Source organism: Dermacentor andersoni, chromosome 1, assembly GCF_023375885.2.
Source record: "Dermacentor andersoni chromosome 1, qqDerAnde1_hic_scaffold, whole genome shotgun sequence".
NCBI classification, from domain to species: Eukaryota; Metazoa; Arthropoda; class Arachnida; order Ixodida; family Ixodidae; genus Dermacentor; species Dermacentor andersoni.
Window position 1 is genome coordinate 85305352 of NC_092814.1, and position 18488 is coordinate 85323839.

An 18488-nucleotide genomic window follows, 5' to 3' on the forward strand; every position below is an offset into this window, starting at 1 on the left:
TGTCATATCGTTAATGGTATTAAAACATGGATGTTGTGGATTAGAGTGGGCTTTCAGGAAATATTTTTGGCTGATGTATGTTCTCTGCAGATGTAGTGACCACTCATTTGATTCTGCATATAAACTTTCTACGGGACTAGTTCTGAAAGCTCCAGTGGCCAGTCGAATTCCTAGATGGTGGACCGGATCTAGCATCTTTAGCGCGCTCGGGGCTGCAGAATGATAGATCACGGCACCGTAGTCCAACCGCGATCGGATGAGGCTCTTGTAAAGATTCATTAAACATTTCCTGTCGCTGCCCCATGCTGTGCGGGATAACACTTTAAGTAAGTTCATTGTTCTTAAGCATTTGATCTTGAGGTACTTTATGTGTGGAATGAAAGTTAATTTCGAATCAAGTATGATGCCTAAGAACTTGTGTTCTTTGTTCACAGGAATTCGCTGACCACACATTTCGATACTGGGTTCTGCAATGAGTCCTCTCTTTCTTGTGAAAAGCACACAAGAACTTTTGTTGGGGTTGACTTTAAATCCGTTTTCTTCTGCCCATTTGGACACTTTGTTCAAGCCCTGTTGAACTTGCCTCTCACATACTGTAAGGTTGCAGGATTTGAATCCTATCTGTATGTCGTCTACGTAAACAGAATAAAAAATGGCTGGCGGTAACGAGGCACGAAGGGTGTTCATTTTCACGATGAAGAGCGTGCAGCTAAGTACACCTCCTTGAGGTACACCAGTTTCCTGTATAAAAGGTCGCGACAGTACATTGCCGACTTTCACACGAAATGTACGGTTGGACAAATAGCTTTCTATTAAGTCGAGCATATTGCCACGGATGCCAATTCCCGACAAGTCTCTTAATATTCCATAGCGCCACGTAGTGTCGTACGCCTTCTCCATATCGAGGAATACGGATAGGAAATATTGTTTATGTAGAAAGGCGTCGCGAATGTTTCCCTCAATGCGCACAAGGTGATCGGTTGTGGACCGCCCTTCTCTGAAGCCACACTGAAAGGGATCGAGGATATTGTTGAGTTCAAGGTAATGTACAAGTCTGCGGTTAACCATTTTTTCAAAAAGCTTACAAAGACAATTTGTAAGAGCTATGGGTCGGTAACTTGCCGCCAAGGAAGGGTCCTTGCCCTGTTTAAGAACAGGGGCCACAATCGCTTCTTTCCATGTGGATGGGAGGTTTCCCGCAGCCCAAATAGCGTTGAAAAGCGTGAGTAGTGTAAGTTTGGTGTCAGCGTGTAAGTTTCTGATCATTTCGTACATGACCCTATCAGGCCCCGGCGCAGAGCCCCTACATGTGGTCAAGGCAGCTCTCAACTCAGCAATATTGAAAGGCCGGTTATAAGGTTCATTCTGCCTGGATTTTCGTATTATGGGCTTACATTCTTCTATTTGTTTGTATTTCAAAAATGATTGCGAATAATGGTTTGAACTCGACACGCTCTCGAAGTGTTCCCCAAGTGAATCTGCCTGATCTTTTAGTGTTTCGCCTTGTGTGTTTACCAAAGGAAGTGAATATGTTTGTCGCCCTTTTATCCTATTAACCCGGTTCCAGACTTTGGCCTCATCTGTATACGAGTTGATACCGGATAAAAACGTCTGCCAGCTCTCTCTTCTAGCCTGTCGGCGTGTTCGCCTGCCTTGCGATTTCACTTTCTTAAAGTTAAACAGGTTCTCCGCAGTGGGAGAGGCGCGTAGCAACCCCCACGCTTTGTTCTGTTTCTTACGAGCGATCCTACAGTCCTCGTTCCACCACGGGACACGCCGTTTGCATGCCAAGCCATTTAATTGTGATATGCATTTAGTGGCGGCATCTATTATGAAGGCTGTAAAGTATTCCACGGCAGCATCAATTCCTAACGAGGACATCTCATCCCATGAAATATTACTGAGAGTTCGGAATTTCTCCCAGTCAGCTGTATCAATCTTCCACTTGGAAGCCTGTGGTGGATATTCGTTTTCTTTAGGTGTTCTTAATAGTATGGGGAAGTGGTCGCTTCCGTAAGGGTTGTTTCTAACTTCCCATGCGAGTTCAGGAAAAATAGAAGGAGAAACTATGCTGAGATCAATTGAAGAAAAGGTTTTGTTGACAAGACAGTAATATGTGGGTGCCTTCTTATTAAGCAGACACGCACCGGAAGAAAAAAGGAGCTGTTCAACGAGACGACCTCGCGCATCGATACGAGAGTCGCCCCATAGGGAGTTGTGCGCATTGAAATCGCCAAGAACAACATAAGGTTCTGGTAATTGATCTATAAAGGATTGGAATTCATGTTTCGTTAATTTGTAATGTGGGGGTATGTAAAGAGAGCTAATGGTGATGAGTTTGTTTAGGAGAACAGCTCGAACCGCCACTGCTTCGAGAGGCGTTTGTAGCTGTAAAAGTTGACACGCAATGCTCTTATGGATAACAATGGCGACACCGCCCGATGATGCGACAGCATCATCGCGATCTTTGCGAAAAGTTATGTACTGTCGGAGAAAGTTTGTGTGTTTGGATTTTAAATGTGTTTCCTGTAAACACAGCACTTTTGGATTGTGTTGGTGGATCAGTTCATGTACATCATCAAGGTTTCTAAGGAGACCTCTGACGTTCCATTGTATGATTTGTGTGTCCATATTTAATGTAAATTAGTGCTGTGTGTACGGAAACGGAAAGATGCCTTAGATTACAGAGCCCTTTCGAGGCCCTGTAATAGGTGTTTTGTTCTTTTTGGAGCGTTCGAGCGATTCTCGACGCTCCTTAGGCGCTTGGTGCGCCTTGGGGACAGGTGTAGTGTCCATTGCCTCGTGTGAGGCGCCGGACAAGCGCTCTTGCGAGCGAGTGGTTTTCAGAGGGAGTCCCGCCTTGGAGGGCAAGACCCCTGCGCCCACCAGCCCGGAGGTCGATGGGGCTCCCAGAGGGATTTGGCTGCGCTGGCCGTTGCCAGCGCTGGAAGGGGCCTCGGAGGCTGGGGCAGCGTCGGCTGCGTCCACCTTCGGGGTCGATGGCCCCGTCTGCTGGGTAGACGGAGCAGCGCTAGCTGCAACCGCCGCGGGGGCAGATGGCGTAACCGCCGACTCACTGCCTGTGGGTCGGACAGCCGCCGGAGGCCGTTGTGACGCTGCCCCCTTACGCGCCACATCGGCAAAGCTACTCTTAGACAGGTATGCTACCCGCCTGCGTGCCTCTTTGTACGATATGTTTTCTTTAACTTTGATTGTGACTATGTCTTTCTCTTTTTTCCAGGACGGGCACGACCGCGAGTATGCGGCGTGCTCGCCTTCACAGTTTACGCAGTAGAGAGTGTTTTTGCAAGCTTCAGAATTATGTTCGTGGGCACTGCACTTCGCACAGGTTTGACGGCCTCGGCAGCTCTGCGAACTGTGGCCGAAGCGTTGGCATTTGAAACATCTAAGGGGATTTGGCACATATGGCCTAACACGGAGCTTGATGTACCCGGCCTCTACAGACTCGGGCAGAATACTTGAGCCGAAAGTCAATATAAGGTGTTTGGTCTTGATTTCTTTACTGTCACGCCTGATCTTAATTCTTTTAACATTGATTACATTCTGGTCACTGAAGCCCTCCAAGAGTTCATCCTCAGTCAGCTCCAGCAAGTCATCGTCCGAGACAACACCGCGGCTTGTGTTCATGGTACGGTGCGGGGTTACTGTTAATTGGGTCTCTCCAAATGACACAAGTTTCGGCAGCTTCTCATACTGCTTCTGGTCTTGGAGCTCCAAAAGGAGATCGCCACTTGACATTCTGGACACCTTATATCCTGTACCGAAAACTTCGGTCAAAGTCTTGGAGACAAGGAACGGTGAAATGGATCGCACTAGTTTGTCTGGTTTTTCTGAATGAATCACGTGGAATCGGGGAAAGCTGAGGACTTGTCGTCCGAAAAATTGAAAGATATCTTCGGTGCGCCCTCGTTTCTGAGGGCGATCAGGAAGTTTGGGAAAAGAAGGTTCCATGAAAATATATAAAAGTTCGGCAACAGCGCCGACCGCCCACCACGGAGCCCAACGAGGGGACGCGGCAGAGCTTGCATGCAAGTCTGCACGACGCCAGTCGTACGCCGCCACTATAACCAAATATGGTGTACCCAAGGTTGGATAACCACACAGGGTTAACCCTTGCCGCCAAGGAGAAAGGAAGTAAATAGAAGAGAGAAGGAGACAGGAAAGGTGGAAAGTAGGGGAAAGACGAAGATTGTAGGGAGAGAGAGACAGGAAAAGGCGACTGCCGATTTCCTCCAGGTGGGTCAGTCTGGAGGTGCCGTCTATGTGAAGCTGAGGCCGAAGAGGTGTGTTGCCTCCGCTGGGGGGCCTTAAAGGTCCAAACACCCAGCTTCGGCTCAACCCCCAGGATCCCCTTTTCCCCAGACACGGCTAAGCCGCGCACGGCTACACGCGGGAGGGTCCGACCCTCATGTGCTCGGGTCCGTGGTGTCGCAACACACCAAACGCCTGCTCACGCAGACGCCCCTGCGGGGTCTAATAATTTTAAGAAATTAGGTCAGAAAAGTGACATAAACCTAGACTACAAACCTTTAGCTTAAGCAAGACCGAAAATGTGAGCAATAAGAGCGTATCTTTAGATAGCAAATGAAGGTGTCATGTCGTACCTGTATCTTCGCATAGCTTTAATTTTAAATGCCTGATGTGCTAATTCCATGAAATAAAATGAGTCATACTACGCGCGTAAAATATGCTGCCAAGTAACAAACACGGTTACATTGCAAGTCCCAAAGTACCGTTCGCTTTTTTTTTATTGAAATGAATATTAGGAAAAGTTCGCGCCTTCATGGTGGCACCGGCTACTCCTTGTCACTTGGCAAAGGAAACAAACTTGCGTAAACAGGGAGAATAACGACATAAAATATGATCCTCAGTAGAACACTGGATGAATTAAAAAATATATACAGTCCCACAGTACATGAATCGCAAAGTTTTGTGAATGAGTTCAGTACACGTATGCATATATAAAGTCAGATATTTCGAACAGTCAAAACACACAACACATGTAATACACTGCAAGTACAGAACAGAACAATACATATTGAGTAAAAGTTGCGATCACCACATAAACCAGTTATTACTCATTTAGCGTATTCGGATCATCTGAAACTTAGTATTTTCCCAAAATGTTGGTGTCCTCTGAAAACTTTTTCAGAACAAGAAGTGCTCTTTTCTGAAGCGTTCGATTTTTATTCCATACACTGAGAAACTTTTCGTAAGCTACTTTCGCGGCAACCTCGGTATGTTCTTACGACGCGCAAGTGATGCTCGAAGCAAAAGCAGTCGCTAGAGCCGCAGCGCACGTTATTTAACGAGCCGAATCCTTCCTCTAGCGCACGTCACTGTAGCGGAAGGTCCACGTAGGCTTTCGGAGATCGGAAACAAACGTCGTGCCAGGTACGACGAGAAACAACGAGGCGCTCCTGTATTCCCTACGGGTCCAGCAGCGTGCTCCGTTAGCAGGAATGAGAAAAGGGCGAATACGGTGGGAGGATAGAGGCGTGCATTCGATTTCTTCGCCCGCACACGTCCGTCGCGGAAGCGCACCGTGTGCGCGGTTCAGCCGTTGTTCGATGTAAGGAAGAAAAGTTGAGCCGCTGCTGCCGGCGGCTGAATAGCACGTAGACCTTGCGACACTGAATCGATAACTGGCAAACAGCGGCAGTCTTCGCACAGAAGGAAGGTGCCATCTTTGCTTGGCCGAGGGAGACAGATTGGTGAACAAGAAGAAGAAAGGCGATGGGGGGCGAAGCAGCGAGAGAGCTTCGATCAGTCTCTCCCAATCGATCGCTGGAAACGGGCCAAGTTTGTCGGCCCGACTCGGCTTCCTCGAGCAGCGTTGCAATACCTCGGACGCGGAACTCGAGAACTGGTCGAGAGCTTAAGCTGCAGTGCAGCTTCTCATCGAGTGAAACGAAGAAAATCTATTTTCTTCTCGCTAAAGACAAAGGACGAACACTATTCTACGCCGATGTGCGAAGTTTAACAATGGAAGAACAATTAAACAATTTATTCCGGCTAGATAGCTCGCTGACATGGTTAAAAAGGGAAGTGGATCACTTGGTGTAATGAGGTCGGCTTAGAAAAATAAAATAAAAAAGCGTGAGACTTAGTTTATAGTTTTATAATACAATCGCGATGATTTATTTAAGAACCAGCGACTATTACCTCTGAAGTTGTGTTCCATAAAAGCGGTCGCAGCATTATTTAGGTCAGAGTAGTTAGACAACAGGCTGTGGCTCCGTAGCCATTAGTCGTTCAAGCAAGTGCTTCAGTACATTCGTAAATTGCCGCTAAACATCGGCAGACGGAGAAGAAAACGACAATGCAGGCACATGCGTTAAATTTTCGGGTAAGCAATCCGCCTGCCTTATCTTCTTTATCTTTCTCTATCTCAGGTATTAAGAAAGGGGAAAGCCATGTCCCTTTCACGGCTTACATTCGAGACATTTCTTGTAGTATAATCTCATTTTCGCCTATCTCAAACCGTAGTGCATTAGGCAGAACGATTATAAACAGAAATACGAATTCGTCAGAAACAACGTCACTCTGTTCCCACCCCAATTCTCTCTCTCTCTCCCTCTCATGCTGTAGAGTGGCATAAAGAATAGAGCTAACGTTCAATTCAAAACTGACAGACGTCGCAAATCAATAAAATGCCATTTTAATAACAAGTCAGCATCTTCAAATAGTGTCGGACGTTCTCTGCTGCAGCAAGCATTTTACGGTACCACACGAGATGTGGCGGAATTTACAGAGCGTTCCAGCTAACAGTAGCCAAGCTATCAAAAGAAAAAAAAAGAAAAAAAAAACACGTGCAAGGTACGGTTATAAGACGTGCTGTGTACGGTTGGCAGACCTGTGATGAACGAACAGCGTAGGTTTTATAAATGTATCTTTCATAGTTTCTTCTTCTTTTTTCTTTTAACAGCTTAGCTAACGTTAGCTGGGACACACGGTATAGATGCATTGACAGACGAGGTTGGAGGACTGGGGAAGAATAACGATGACCATTGTGACAAAGCGAGAAGGAAGTATGCGTTACATTTCTCTGCATGGCAAGATGACATATGTCGACGCGTCCCAATAGAAAGGGGAAACCTCCCAAGTGTCTATTAACCGTGAATAAAATTCTCAGTGCGGAGCACGCAGAGTCCATCACGCCTGTCCAAAACGCTGTTTGCTCCGTATTTCATTTGCGCCTTCTAGCGGAGGAGCAGCTTGTTTACACGGATTTATTTCTGATCATGCAGTGCCCTACGTGCAGGAGTCCACCACTCGCGTCTTGTACCTCGTGTGTATATAGAAAACAGGCTGCCTGCTCCTTCCGTTCGCCTCTCGCTTGACAGTGGGTCTCTTCAGTATAGTCCCGGCAGGCAGCTTAAGAAGGTTTATAAACGGGAACATTCCGCCGCTGAAAGGAAGTCGGCCGCATGCCCTTTATGATGCGAGTTCGATTAACTTTGATTCTGGTGTCCCTGGCACCGTGTATTACAAGCTAACGAGAGGCAGCAAGGCACGCCCGCTGCAACTGCCGTACGTAGCTGCTTCTTATAAACGACACCCAACGCTAAAGGATCGTTACCAGTCGTCCCACCGCGAAACGAAGGCTGCTTCTCATCAACGTGGGAGCATCTATATCACCCACCGTACACTGCTATCACAGTGAGAAATGCGAGAAGCGTCGGCTTGCCCATCTGGCAACACACGCGCATAAGTATAAGCTATCTCGAACTAGACTCTGCAGTAGACGGCGCAAAGGCGCTCCGCAGAGCATTGCCACCGCGTTCCGCAGAAATGATGGCGGCTTTGCATGGTCCCTTTGGCAGCGGATTCTCCCCAGTGCTCAATGTACACTTTCAAGAAACGCCTCCTGCAGCGATGGTTTCTCGGTCACACATTGTCACAATTGCGGCAGTCCGCACCACTCCGATGCCTATACATAGCGCCTCACAAACTGCGCTGTTTATTCTTTCGACTATCGACTTGACCCAAACGACTCGTCGGTCATCGACGTACGCGCCGACAGCGGTTTGGCAAGAGCTATCAGAAGCCCCGAACCGTATATTCCGTGATGTTTTGTTTCGCCCTGCTTGTATCAGATAGACAAAGGAGTATACTTCAGGCCGAGCCAACACCACCTATATAGGCTTCCCTGCACCTTAGATAAATTTTTTGTACTCTCACACATACATCTAGGCTACCTAATTAGACGGCAAGCACTTGTAGGAGCAAAGCGGAACACATGCACGCAGAGATATATTCAAGCATAAGAACGTGCGTTTAGGAAGACAGACAAAAGTGGCGTAAAACATCAGAATTTGGCATGAGACGTCTGCCAGGCTCGAAGTACAAAAGTACGACCACCTGTTCGGAATCGGTGGGCTCTTATACTTCACAAAGTAGGATATTGCTAGACTTCCTGCGTTATCCGAAAGAAACGTGCGGAGCAGCCAGAAAGGTTACGTCCCTGAATTATGGCTCAGCCCCGGATGCTTCAATATACAGCGCAAGATACCACAGGAGGGTGTGCTTCTGGTAGCCTACATACCTGATTTCGAAATGTAACAGGTTTCGGAAAAGAAATGGGAGAAGGTCCTTGCAGCCCCCAAAAATATGTCGAGCATCTCTGTGCCGCTATCCATGCAGCTGCAGCAACAGCAGGCTAAGGGGAGGAAGGTAGACCGATCAAGTTCGCAAATGCAGTGCAAGAAAAAGGAAAGACGGCAGCACGAGCAACCGAGGCGCCGATGAAGACACCGAGTCTAAAGAGAGCTGAGATGGCGACCCGAGATTAAATTTAAACGGGCTGACAAGTACTGCCGTGGTGCACAGCACGACCTCCTGCGCGCACGCTGGGGCACGATCCGGACATGACCCCGCGAGCAGCGGCGAGCGCCGCCGCCGCAGCTCATTGGCGCAGCAACGCTTTCTAGCGGAGCAGCATCGTCCACTGGCAGAAACGGCGTCGAGGAAAGAAAGGCAAACAGGTACGGTGGAATGCCGCTGGTGCTCCTTCAATTTGGGATGTGTATGCGTCTGTGTGAGCGGGCGCGCGTGTGTGTGTGCACAGAGATTAGAGCGGAAGCCGGGGAGGAACGGGTCACTGGCCACGGGGTGCCGCCGAAGCGTTCGAGCCTCGCGTGCACTCGGCCCTGGGGCGACTCCTCAAACACGTGCGGTCTTCGCGCTGCCATGGAAGGTGAAAGTTTATGTCGGTACCGCACGTGAGGCTGTTTGCCAAACTCCGAGCGCGCGCCAAGGCGTGCGCGTGCGGTGCCTCCCTGCTTTCCGTGCTGGCCGAACAAACGAGCCGAGGCTGCCCCTTTGCCCGGGAAGCCGAGTGAAACATCTCAAACGTAGTGCCATCGCACTGCAACAACACACACACAAAAAAAAAATATACGAATTGACAAAAGTGCGGGGCCCCTTACACCAGGAAAAGAACAGGGCTACATGGGCGGCCCCTTCCTTGCCCACGACTTTACGCACGAATGAGCGCGCTGCTACGGGGCCTGGAATATGCGGACTCAAGCAAAGCTGCCACACCGCGCGTTGCCGCTCCATTGAACATGCTCTTGCAAGCGTAAAACATTGGAAAATTGAAGACGCCGCTGACGCCTTCGTACTGGTGTACAATTCGTCGGTGACAAGGCTCCATGACCGTTTTAATATCGCATCTAAAGCAGGAGTGCCAGCTTCAATGATTACGATCATAACGTACGACCTTAAACGTGTTCAAAGGTGCATGTCTGTCTTTAGTTTATTATATTGATCTTTAGAACGGTGGGAGTAAGCATATTCGGCCACTATATATAAATTAAGAGTACTTAGCAGATTACGAACGTATTGCAAACATCCAGCAACTTACTAATTAGACGGCTAACCTGCATATAGCGTGATTGGTTATGGCTGAAGAAACGTATTTATGACAACTATTTGACAGTTTACAGGAAAAAGAATACCAAACATCCAGTTTAACGTTGCGTTGAAATGCTGAATTACGCTAATTCTACGTGCGCAAGAAAGCACATACGTAGGCACTTCACATAGCTTGCTCTCTCTCTCTCCGCCCCATCTTTCATCCCCCCCATCCCGCTCCCATGTGTAGGGTAGCAAACCGGTTAAGCTTATAACCTCCCTGCCTTTCCTTCTCCACTTTTTCCTTCCTTCCTTCCTTGCTTAGAAGCTCCGGAATTTCTCCAGAAGACAACAGCTACATACACATACATAAACGATAAGAACCTTCAATTGATCATACTGTCTTGCACTGTGTCTTACTGCTTTTCAAATTCAGTTTTACATCGTTAGCTATTTATGAGAGCTGTGGGTACAGGTAGGCGGATTGTGTACACACACCTGCAAAATTAGCCAGACCCCTCCTCTTCCCCACCACCTTTCAAACCGCAATTAGGTGTCACCTCACGGAACAGTTACCGTTAATTCTGGTTAGATGTCTTCTAATTTTTTTTTCATGCATTTTCTTCTGTTTATTTGTCGTAACTGAAAACGCTATTGTCGTAAATGTCGAAGAGGCAATACTAGTTTATCTTATAATTCCTAAACCGCTTAAAAGTTCACCCACTGCGTAAACTCCGGACTCAACGAATCGAGTCCGGAATAAACATGAATCTCGTGCACGAGCAAGTCGCGGGGTATTTAGCCGGAATAATAAAAACAAAGAATAACAGGTGCTCCCATAAAAGAGCATTGATAATTTAATTGGAGCGAACGGCACTGGTGCTGTTTGATAAGACGCACGAGGCACGCACGCGTTTTATGAAGTGCGAAAAACGATAGAAATACTAAGCGTATACACTTGCCTTTTTGGACGGGAGGTCTGTCGGGCGCTCGGGTACTTTCGGTACGGGGCTGTCACATTTATTAGGCGACCCTCTGGTGTCTTCACGTTTGCTGCAGCACCTCCAAACGTCTTCAGTCGAGTTAGCAGATGGTGGTGGGGCCTCGGCGACAGAATGTCCCTCTTTCACCAGTGCCTGGGCGGCTCCAACCACGAAGGGGTGCTCCAGTGTCGGCGACGGTGCAGTGAAGAAGAAGCGTATCGGTTCGTCGGTGTCTTCTTCGAGGTCTTTCAGAGAAGCAGCCAGTTCCTTCACAGTGACGGTTGCCTCGTTACAAACACGAAGCGACTTATTCGAACAGGCATTGCGATCTTCATCAGACGTGAAGTCCAATTCAGGCTGTGCCCTGTTGCTGCTGCTGTGCGAGAGGCAATGCGACGCCAAATTACTTTTAGCTACAGACGAGCCGCTTCTTCGTCGAATGCTCGGCTGGCGAACGATGCCGTGGTGGACGCGGCCTGGCTGCCAGCTGAAGCGGTCGACCAGACGGGGAACACACACGGTTGTTAATGAATTTATACACCTTCTCGAGAAACCGCCGCGCAACGTCTCAACGGGCGACACGCTAGAAACCGTCGTTGTGACGTGGACAGTCCTCGTGACAGGCCCCGTAGATATGCTCGTCATCACCGAAGATTCGAGCCGGCTCTGAACGGAAACGGAGTTGATGCCGTACGAAGCAGTCTGCTGGACCTGAAGCTCGCCCAGCGAGTCCGTGTCCTCGACGCTGCAGCAGATACATGGGACTTCGTCGTTCGCCAAGCCAGCGGACTGAACTAGCCGCCGGGCGGAAAACGGCGCCTCCGATCGAGGGCAGCGGCAGCTGGGAGTTCTGCTCAACACTTTGGTGTCGCCGGCTGCCGCCGAGTCCGACGCATGTACTTCCGCGCCTGGTCTGGCTGAGGAAACATGCGAATCGCCATGGCCACCCGAATCTTCGGAGGTGGTGCACTCACTTACAGTGTCTTCGGTTTCGTCCTCCGAAGAGTCCGCGTCTTCATCGGCACTGGACAGTCGGCGCGATGTTTCCTGCAAGAAGGAAGAGCGAAAAGGTTAAATTCTACTACAAAAAAAGCAGCTCAAATTAAGAAGAGAAATGGAAAGGTAGAGAGAAAGAGAGGACAGCACTTTGTGCACAAATGGTCTCCATTACGTAAGGAGATGAAACAAGTCTAATTTAAGTCTACAAACAAAATACAAAAAAAAATACTGCGAGGGTAGAGGCGAGAAAAAGGTTCGTGCCTTTATAAATTGTGTTAATTATGGGCATCAAAGTGCACAGAGATAAATGGATTGAAGAGCAATGGGATATTCGTGGTTACGAACTGGAGGAATGTTCAAAGAACGCGGTATCAGTGAGAGAAGCGTTGAAACTTGCCTCTCACGAAAGTGCAGGTTCTTTATTAACGGAAGCGAATGCGAGCACGTCGGTGCGCATACTCCCACGCGCGCACGCTATATAAACACACGTACACATACAGAGAAACATGCACAAAAACAGACACGTGTGCGCGTGCAGTGAAACAAACATGAGGGCGGTCGACGCACTGCTAAAGCAGTTATACCACGTGCTTGTCTATCTCTCGCCTTGCTCGCCATAAATAATCGCTGCCGAAGGTGGAATCCATGCAGGAGGAATCATCATTCAAAGAAAATTCGAACCGGGACAAACTAAACGTATACAGTGCTCTGCACAATGTTTGCTCGCACTACATCGTTCCACCATATATAATCTCAACATCCCGAGTGATCATCTCGTATCCAGAGCATTCATTTCGCTACGGCATACATAACTACTCTCGGTAGCCATATCGTAACCAGCGGTGACCAAGTAGCTCTACGGCTGCTTTCAGAGTGAAAAAAAAAAAAAAAAAAACAGCAGACGCCATTCAGTATGGATTTGACGCAAACACCAGATCTTGAACGATCAAAAACGCGCACCTGTATCAATGTGCTTTAGCCCGATACGTACAGCCAGGCCAAGTTCGCAGCCTGGCGCATTGCGTAAGAGGTTCTAGCGCTTCTCGGCCCAGTCATGCCAGAATTTATTTATTGGTTCATGGGGCGTAACATTCCCAAGAAAGACTGGGGCTGTGAGAGACGCTGTAGTGGATAGCCCTGGAATAATTTTGAACACCTAGAATTATTTAACCTGTACCTAAAGCATTGCTAGTGTTTAGTTGGCCGACGATGGCTGCCCGATCCGCCAATGGGGGATCGCGGACGGTACAGATACCCCTATCCAGAACAGACCCTACAAGAAAACTTTATTTCCGGGCTCGAACTATGCCGCGCACTTAATGATTTTCTCCTAACCACTCGAACTGTCGTCTGCATACACTGGATTTTATGTGCGCCTATGTACGATTCTCGCGAAAGCGAAAAGACTATTGAACACCTTTTGGGACTTTGTTGCTGCTACGACGTTCAGCGTGCAGCTCTGAGGACAGCATTAAACCGGTTCGACTCGAGAGCGTTTACGGAAGCGGAGATCCTTGTACCATGGCCGTGCGCGTCAGTGCATACAGCAACGCGAGCATTTCTGAAGTACCTCAAGTCGACAGATATCTGCGACTGTTTATAGACTTGGTGCGCACCTTCACGCGTGCGTGCAACTCGCGCTTTCTCTCTCTCCCTCTCTTTCTCTGCTGTGTTTTCGTTTCGCACATTCCCCAGTGCAGAGTAGCAAAGCGGACCTGCGTCTTGTTGACCTCCCTGCCTCTCCTCTTTGTTATCTCTCTCTAAATCAAAGCAAGTGCACGAGCGTTTTACGATATGTGGCCGCTGCTGCGGGAGACAGAACACGTGACCTCGGGCTCAGCAGCGGAACGCCATAGGCACTGTACGACCGCGACGGGTCCAGGTCGCCATTAAGCTGTACATCTGTGTCTGAAGATGAGCGGTAAATTTGCCGGGGCGAAATTGCAGCAAGCATGCTACTGAAAAATTATTTCTCCGTCGACGAGGTTGTGCGTTATGGCGTCGCTGTTGGCAACGAATTGCCTGCTGCCCATATTTAGGACGTCTTCCTTAGGTAACTTGTGCCAAGCCTTAAAAAAAAAAAGAAGAAGAAGAAGGCAGAAGAAGAAATAGGTGGGCGCTACGCGAACGCGACCGACACAGTACTGTTCACTGCTTTCTTGAGCAAGTCAGGCAATATTTCTCAAAATAAGAGCCTTTTAGAATAATTAGCAACGATTAATTATCTCTCCTTTTGACCACTGACTCAAACGCAAAGGCTTCAATGAAAATTTTGGAAAGTGTACTGAGAAGCATCTAAATGATTTGTTTCCATGAAGACATCTGTCGCTGAGGAGAGCCAATACCTTCGGGCGATCGACCTCTTTTCTAAAGCTAACATAATTTTATAAACAACAAACGCCAGCAGATAAATCTTCGAGGTGGCCAGGTAGGTCGACTTTCCATAAAGTACACTTAGAAATACTGTAAAATGCACGTAGGTAAAGCATAACAACGATGGTATAGCATAACGGAACTTACGTGGCAAAGGTCCAGCGTCAGTGGGTGCTAGCAAAGTTTCGCACAATGGAAACCACAACAGGGAATTTAGCTGGCCTACATAAAGGCCCGCCCTAAGTGCGAACTTCCCAGAGAGCTGAGCACCATAAATGTTTACAAAGCCACGCCGAGAAGAAAAAAAGATATATGCCTAAGATCTAACAGAAAAACAAAGGCACCGCCTTTTGGAGGACAATGCTCCCTTAACAGCATAGATCTCCCGTGCGCGTGATAACGAGCATTGTTCGTACGCCCGAGCTTATTTTCTGCGTTTAGTCCTATGCTAAAGACGTAAGCGAAGCCAAGTGCTCATAGCGGGTGCTTTTTACTCGCCGTATTCGTGGCCGTTCTCAAGCTCTTCTAGTTCTCCTTCAGTGCTACAGGGTGCTTGAAAGTTCCGTATCCCACCCAGCATCAATGAAAACGGCGCGGGAGCGCTTGTGGCATCACGTAAGTGGGCACGGTAGACGGATATCGAGGAGATCTAGCAAAAACGAAAAGAAAACAAGAAAGGCGAAGAACGCTCAGATTCGCACGGGAGTTTCGCCGCGAGTGACCCGGTTAAGCACGATCGCTCTTACAGCGGTACAGACGAACTTAATTCAGCAGTGACGTTATTTAACCACTAAGAGGTCGCCTACGTTTTCTTACACATAAGAGACACGTCAGCAGCGACCACTTGATAACATACCTAGAATTTCGCAGTAAAAACGCTTGGCCCTGTTTTCCATGCGGCAATTGTATTTTCGAAATGTGAACAGGGTCTCCTGTACTATTTTGTTATTATTGCGATTAACTTTCTTAGCCTACGTCGGCCACTTTGTGTCTGTCTGTCTATCTGGCCTCTTTACGCGCTTAACTGCAGCGCTTGTCTTCGTTCCCCCAGTTTAATGGTCGGTAGCTCGTCGCGGTGGTGGCGGTTTATTTCCGGTGAATGTATTCCACAAGAAAGCGAGCAGTTAGGCGAACACGCGGCTTTATAACACAAAATGTAATAAAAGCAACGAACAAGACCTTGGAGTCTGCTTGAAACTGACTCAAATTTCCAGCACCCTATCTGAACTGTCTCCAGCACACTGCATGTATCTCACACTGATGAGGACTGGTCGCAAGTTATTTTGGACCACTGCTCATCGTATGTGCATGAGTACACATTTGCGCGCGTCGTCTCGCATTCCCGCTCCTCTGCGGTTCTGTTTCTCGAGGCTCTACTGCAAACTCTGGTTGCTCCTATGAGCGTCTTTGTCAAAGCACTGTTTGCACACATGTTTGCTCCTAGCTAGTCCCTCGACAATACTGTAGCTACCGCTGACTATATATGTACCATTGTGTGCTAATTTAAACACTCGTCACTCTGGTTAAGCACATACTGAGAAAGTAGGAATACATATTGCGTGAATTTGTAAAAAACTCTATCACGCCCTTTTGACTGCAAAGTAAATATTCATTCTGCAGCTGGAGTTGATGTCACGGAAGTGCACAACTTAACGAGAAAGTCGGGCGTTAAGCACTCTAGCAGCCATCGTCAACCTCCTCGGCCGCCTTTGACATATGGCGCGTTTGTCTCGTGCTGCGAGGTCAGAAGAACAATAAAATAAAGAGCTTTTTCGGCTCCGGTCATCGGTCCGAACGGTTCTCAGGTCTTTCTTTCGCTGACTCACATATCGTTGTAGTCGACCTAAACCTCGGTCCCTATAACGTGGTGAAATTTGAAAGGGCTGTCATAGGGCGGCGTAAGAGGTGACCTTCACGTCGTACGAAAACGTGGCTTGCTGTAAGTACATTTAGTCTATAAGTTATAGTGCACGGTAACGGTCGCGTAATACCGCGCACGCGAAACCTGAAAACAGAGTGACGTAATGACTTTTTATACTAAAAAGCTCTTATTTTTATGAAATTACAACGTAATTCTTGGGTCTAGCCTGCAGTCCAAAGCGAATGGATTCACCTTTCCCTGTCCTTCCGGAGCATTATTTCGCTTTTCAGCGTTGCAGGCGAAGCCATTCCACAGTAGAACAACGTCACAAACGTAAAATGCTAAATAGAACCCATAGTAATAAAATGTTCGGTCGGCGTGGTTTGTTTTCTAAAGTTTCAGTACACGCATGGAAAAACTACGCTTAGATGTCAAGCAAGAAGTGCGTGCACTTGTATCTAAGAAACAACCTGAACTTGGCATCCTCTAAAACGAAAAACGCGCTTCTGCGGAAACATCGCAATTAAAATTTTTACATTTGCCAGGTCGTTCCCCCTACCATTTAACTCTCGGTAACGTGACGGAACCGCTCGCTGCAGTCCGCAAGGCGCTGCACGCGGTGCCGAAACCTACGCAGCATATGGCACACACTTCTTCAGTCAGTCAAGATCAAGCGGGCGGAGAGTTCAGGGGACGCTGCCGCATCGTAGTGTGACATGTCACACCTGCTCTGCGCCACTCGCTTCATACGCGGCACATTTCGCGAAGAGTGTCGCCCGAAAACCGCGCCGCGCACCCCGGCTTCGCGGAGCCCGCATGCACGCACTCGGGCTGATTGCTGCCAGGGCCCGTCCTCTCGAATGCCCCCTTTCCTTTTGGGGTGCCGATTGAGTTCCTGGAAGGCAGACAGAAAAGCCGTAAAGTCAGACGGGGACATTCTATGGGCGCTGAAAGAAAAGCTAAAGAACGCCAAACCCACCGCGGCGCGCAGGTGGGCAGATTCGTGGCTCGTAAAGCCCCGACCCTTGGTTCCGGGAACACCCGGTGCGAAGGCACACCGCGCTTGCGGCATGAATCGGTAAAATGCGGAACGCCGTTAGCGGGAGATGATACGCCCTGATAGATCGACCACAGGAGGTGTCAAAAACTCTTTCGCGACCTGCGCCCGTGCGTGGCTTTTGAGGGCAACCGGCGTAGCCGTAAAAGAGCGGCGGAGTGCTTTGTCTGATTGCGCGTGCCGACTCAGCTTCGCAGGCAGGTCTGGTACACGGCTTGGGGTGTGCGCGCTCGCCCTGGCTTAAGCTGCAGGGATTTCTGAAGGTAGCACGGCCGTCGCAGCTATCCGTTAGGTGTAGGCGAAAGCACCGGACACAATGCAACTAGCAGAGATAAACTTAACAGTTTGGATCAATTTCAACATAACTAAAGATTACAACTAAAATACCTAGAATATTGATTTAAATAAATGTAGCATTTAACATAAGAAAAGCAACTATATTTCTGAAGTATATTACCGAGTGCCACATAAACATCCTATGTGCGGGTCAGAAACGATATACTTTATAGGATGCGTGGTTATGAAAGGCGTATTTTGCTTATTTGGGACATTATGGCCCGTATTTCACGGAAGACGCAATACAGTTACCTTGTACGAGTAGAAGCATGTCACACGACGTCGATCTAAAAACGGTGCGTTTCCTTAAAGGGACACTAAAGGTTACCAGAAACTCAAGTTAAAGTGGTAGAGCAATGTTCTAGAACGTCTAAGGCGTCAATTTAATCGCAAACAGAGCTTTAGTAACCGAGAAATTGAGGTAAATGCATGACACGATTTGAGACCCCCCAGCGACATTCCGGTACTAGCCCGATGACGAAAGGACTCCTCATAATTTGTGTTACTGATACTCAACTACTCGTATTAAAAATATCATTTCATCCGATTATAAGACGGAAAAAAATGCTACTTGTCTACGTCTATTCGACTCTAAGAAAAAATAACATTTTGACGTTACCCTTCAGTAATATGGGTGTTCGAAAGGTTTCGTTTTCGCTCGACTCTGCGCGCTCGACTCTGCGCCGCGCACGCTTTGGAGTTTCAGTACTTTCGTTATCGCGTCGTGCTGTGAGGGTTCTGCTGGCTCGCGACACTTTCATTTGGAACAAGCAGCGAGAATGCCACGTCCATGTGATGTCGTGGGAAGCCCTCGTTGCTTTCCCGCTCCGGAGAGCCGGTGTCGAGGCCGCCGTCGTAGTACGCAACGACGCCGGCAGTGCGAGCCCTCAGCAGCAGGTCGCGCTCGTCGGTGCTCAAATCCCTGAAGTTGAGCCCACCATCGCGAGCCAATCTGTCGGTGTCAGGGTCCATTGCGACGAGCGTCGAAGTTTGCGCCATA

The 18488-nt window shown here is 48.4% G+C and overlaps 1 protein-coding gene across 1 annotated transcript in view; it reads right to left on the reverse strand.

Moving 5' to 3' along the window:
* LOC126543253 (uncharacterized) overlaps nt 1–18488 on the reverse strand; it is a 100628-nt gene that overhangs the window by 30142 nt on the left and 51998 nt on the right. Inside the window, exon 2 of the mRNA XM_072287620.1 lies at nt 10842–11909. Coding sequence (XP_072143721.1) covers nt 10842–11909 — 1068 coding nt within the window. The remainder of the gene's footprint in view (nt 1–10841; nt 11910–18488) is intronic.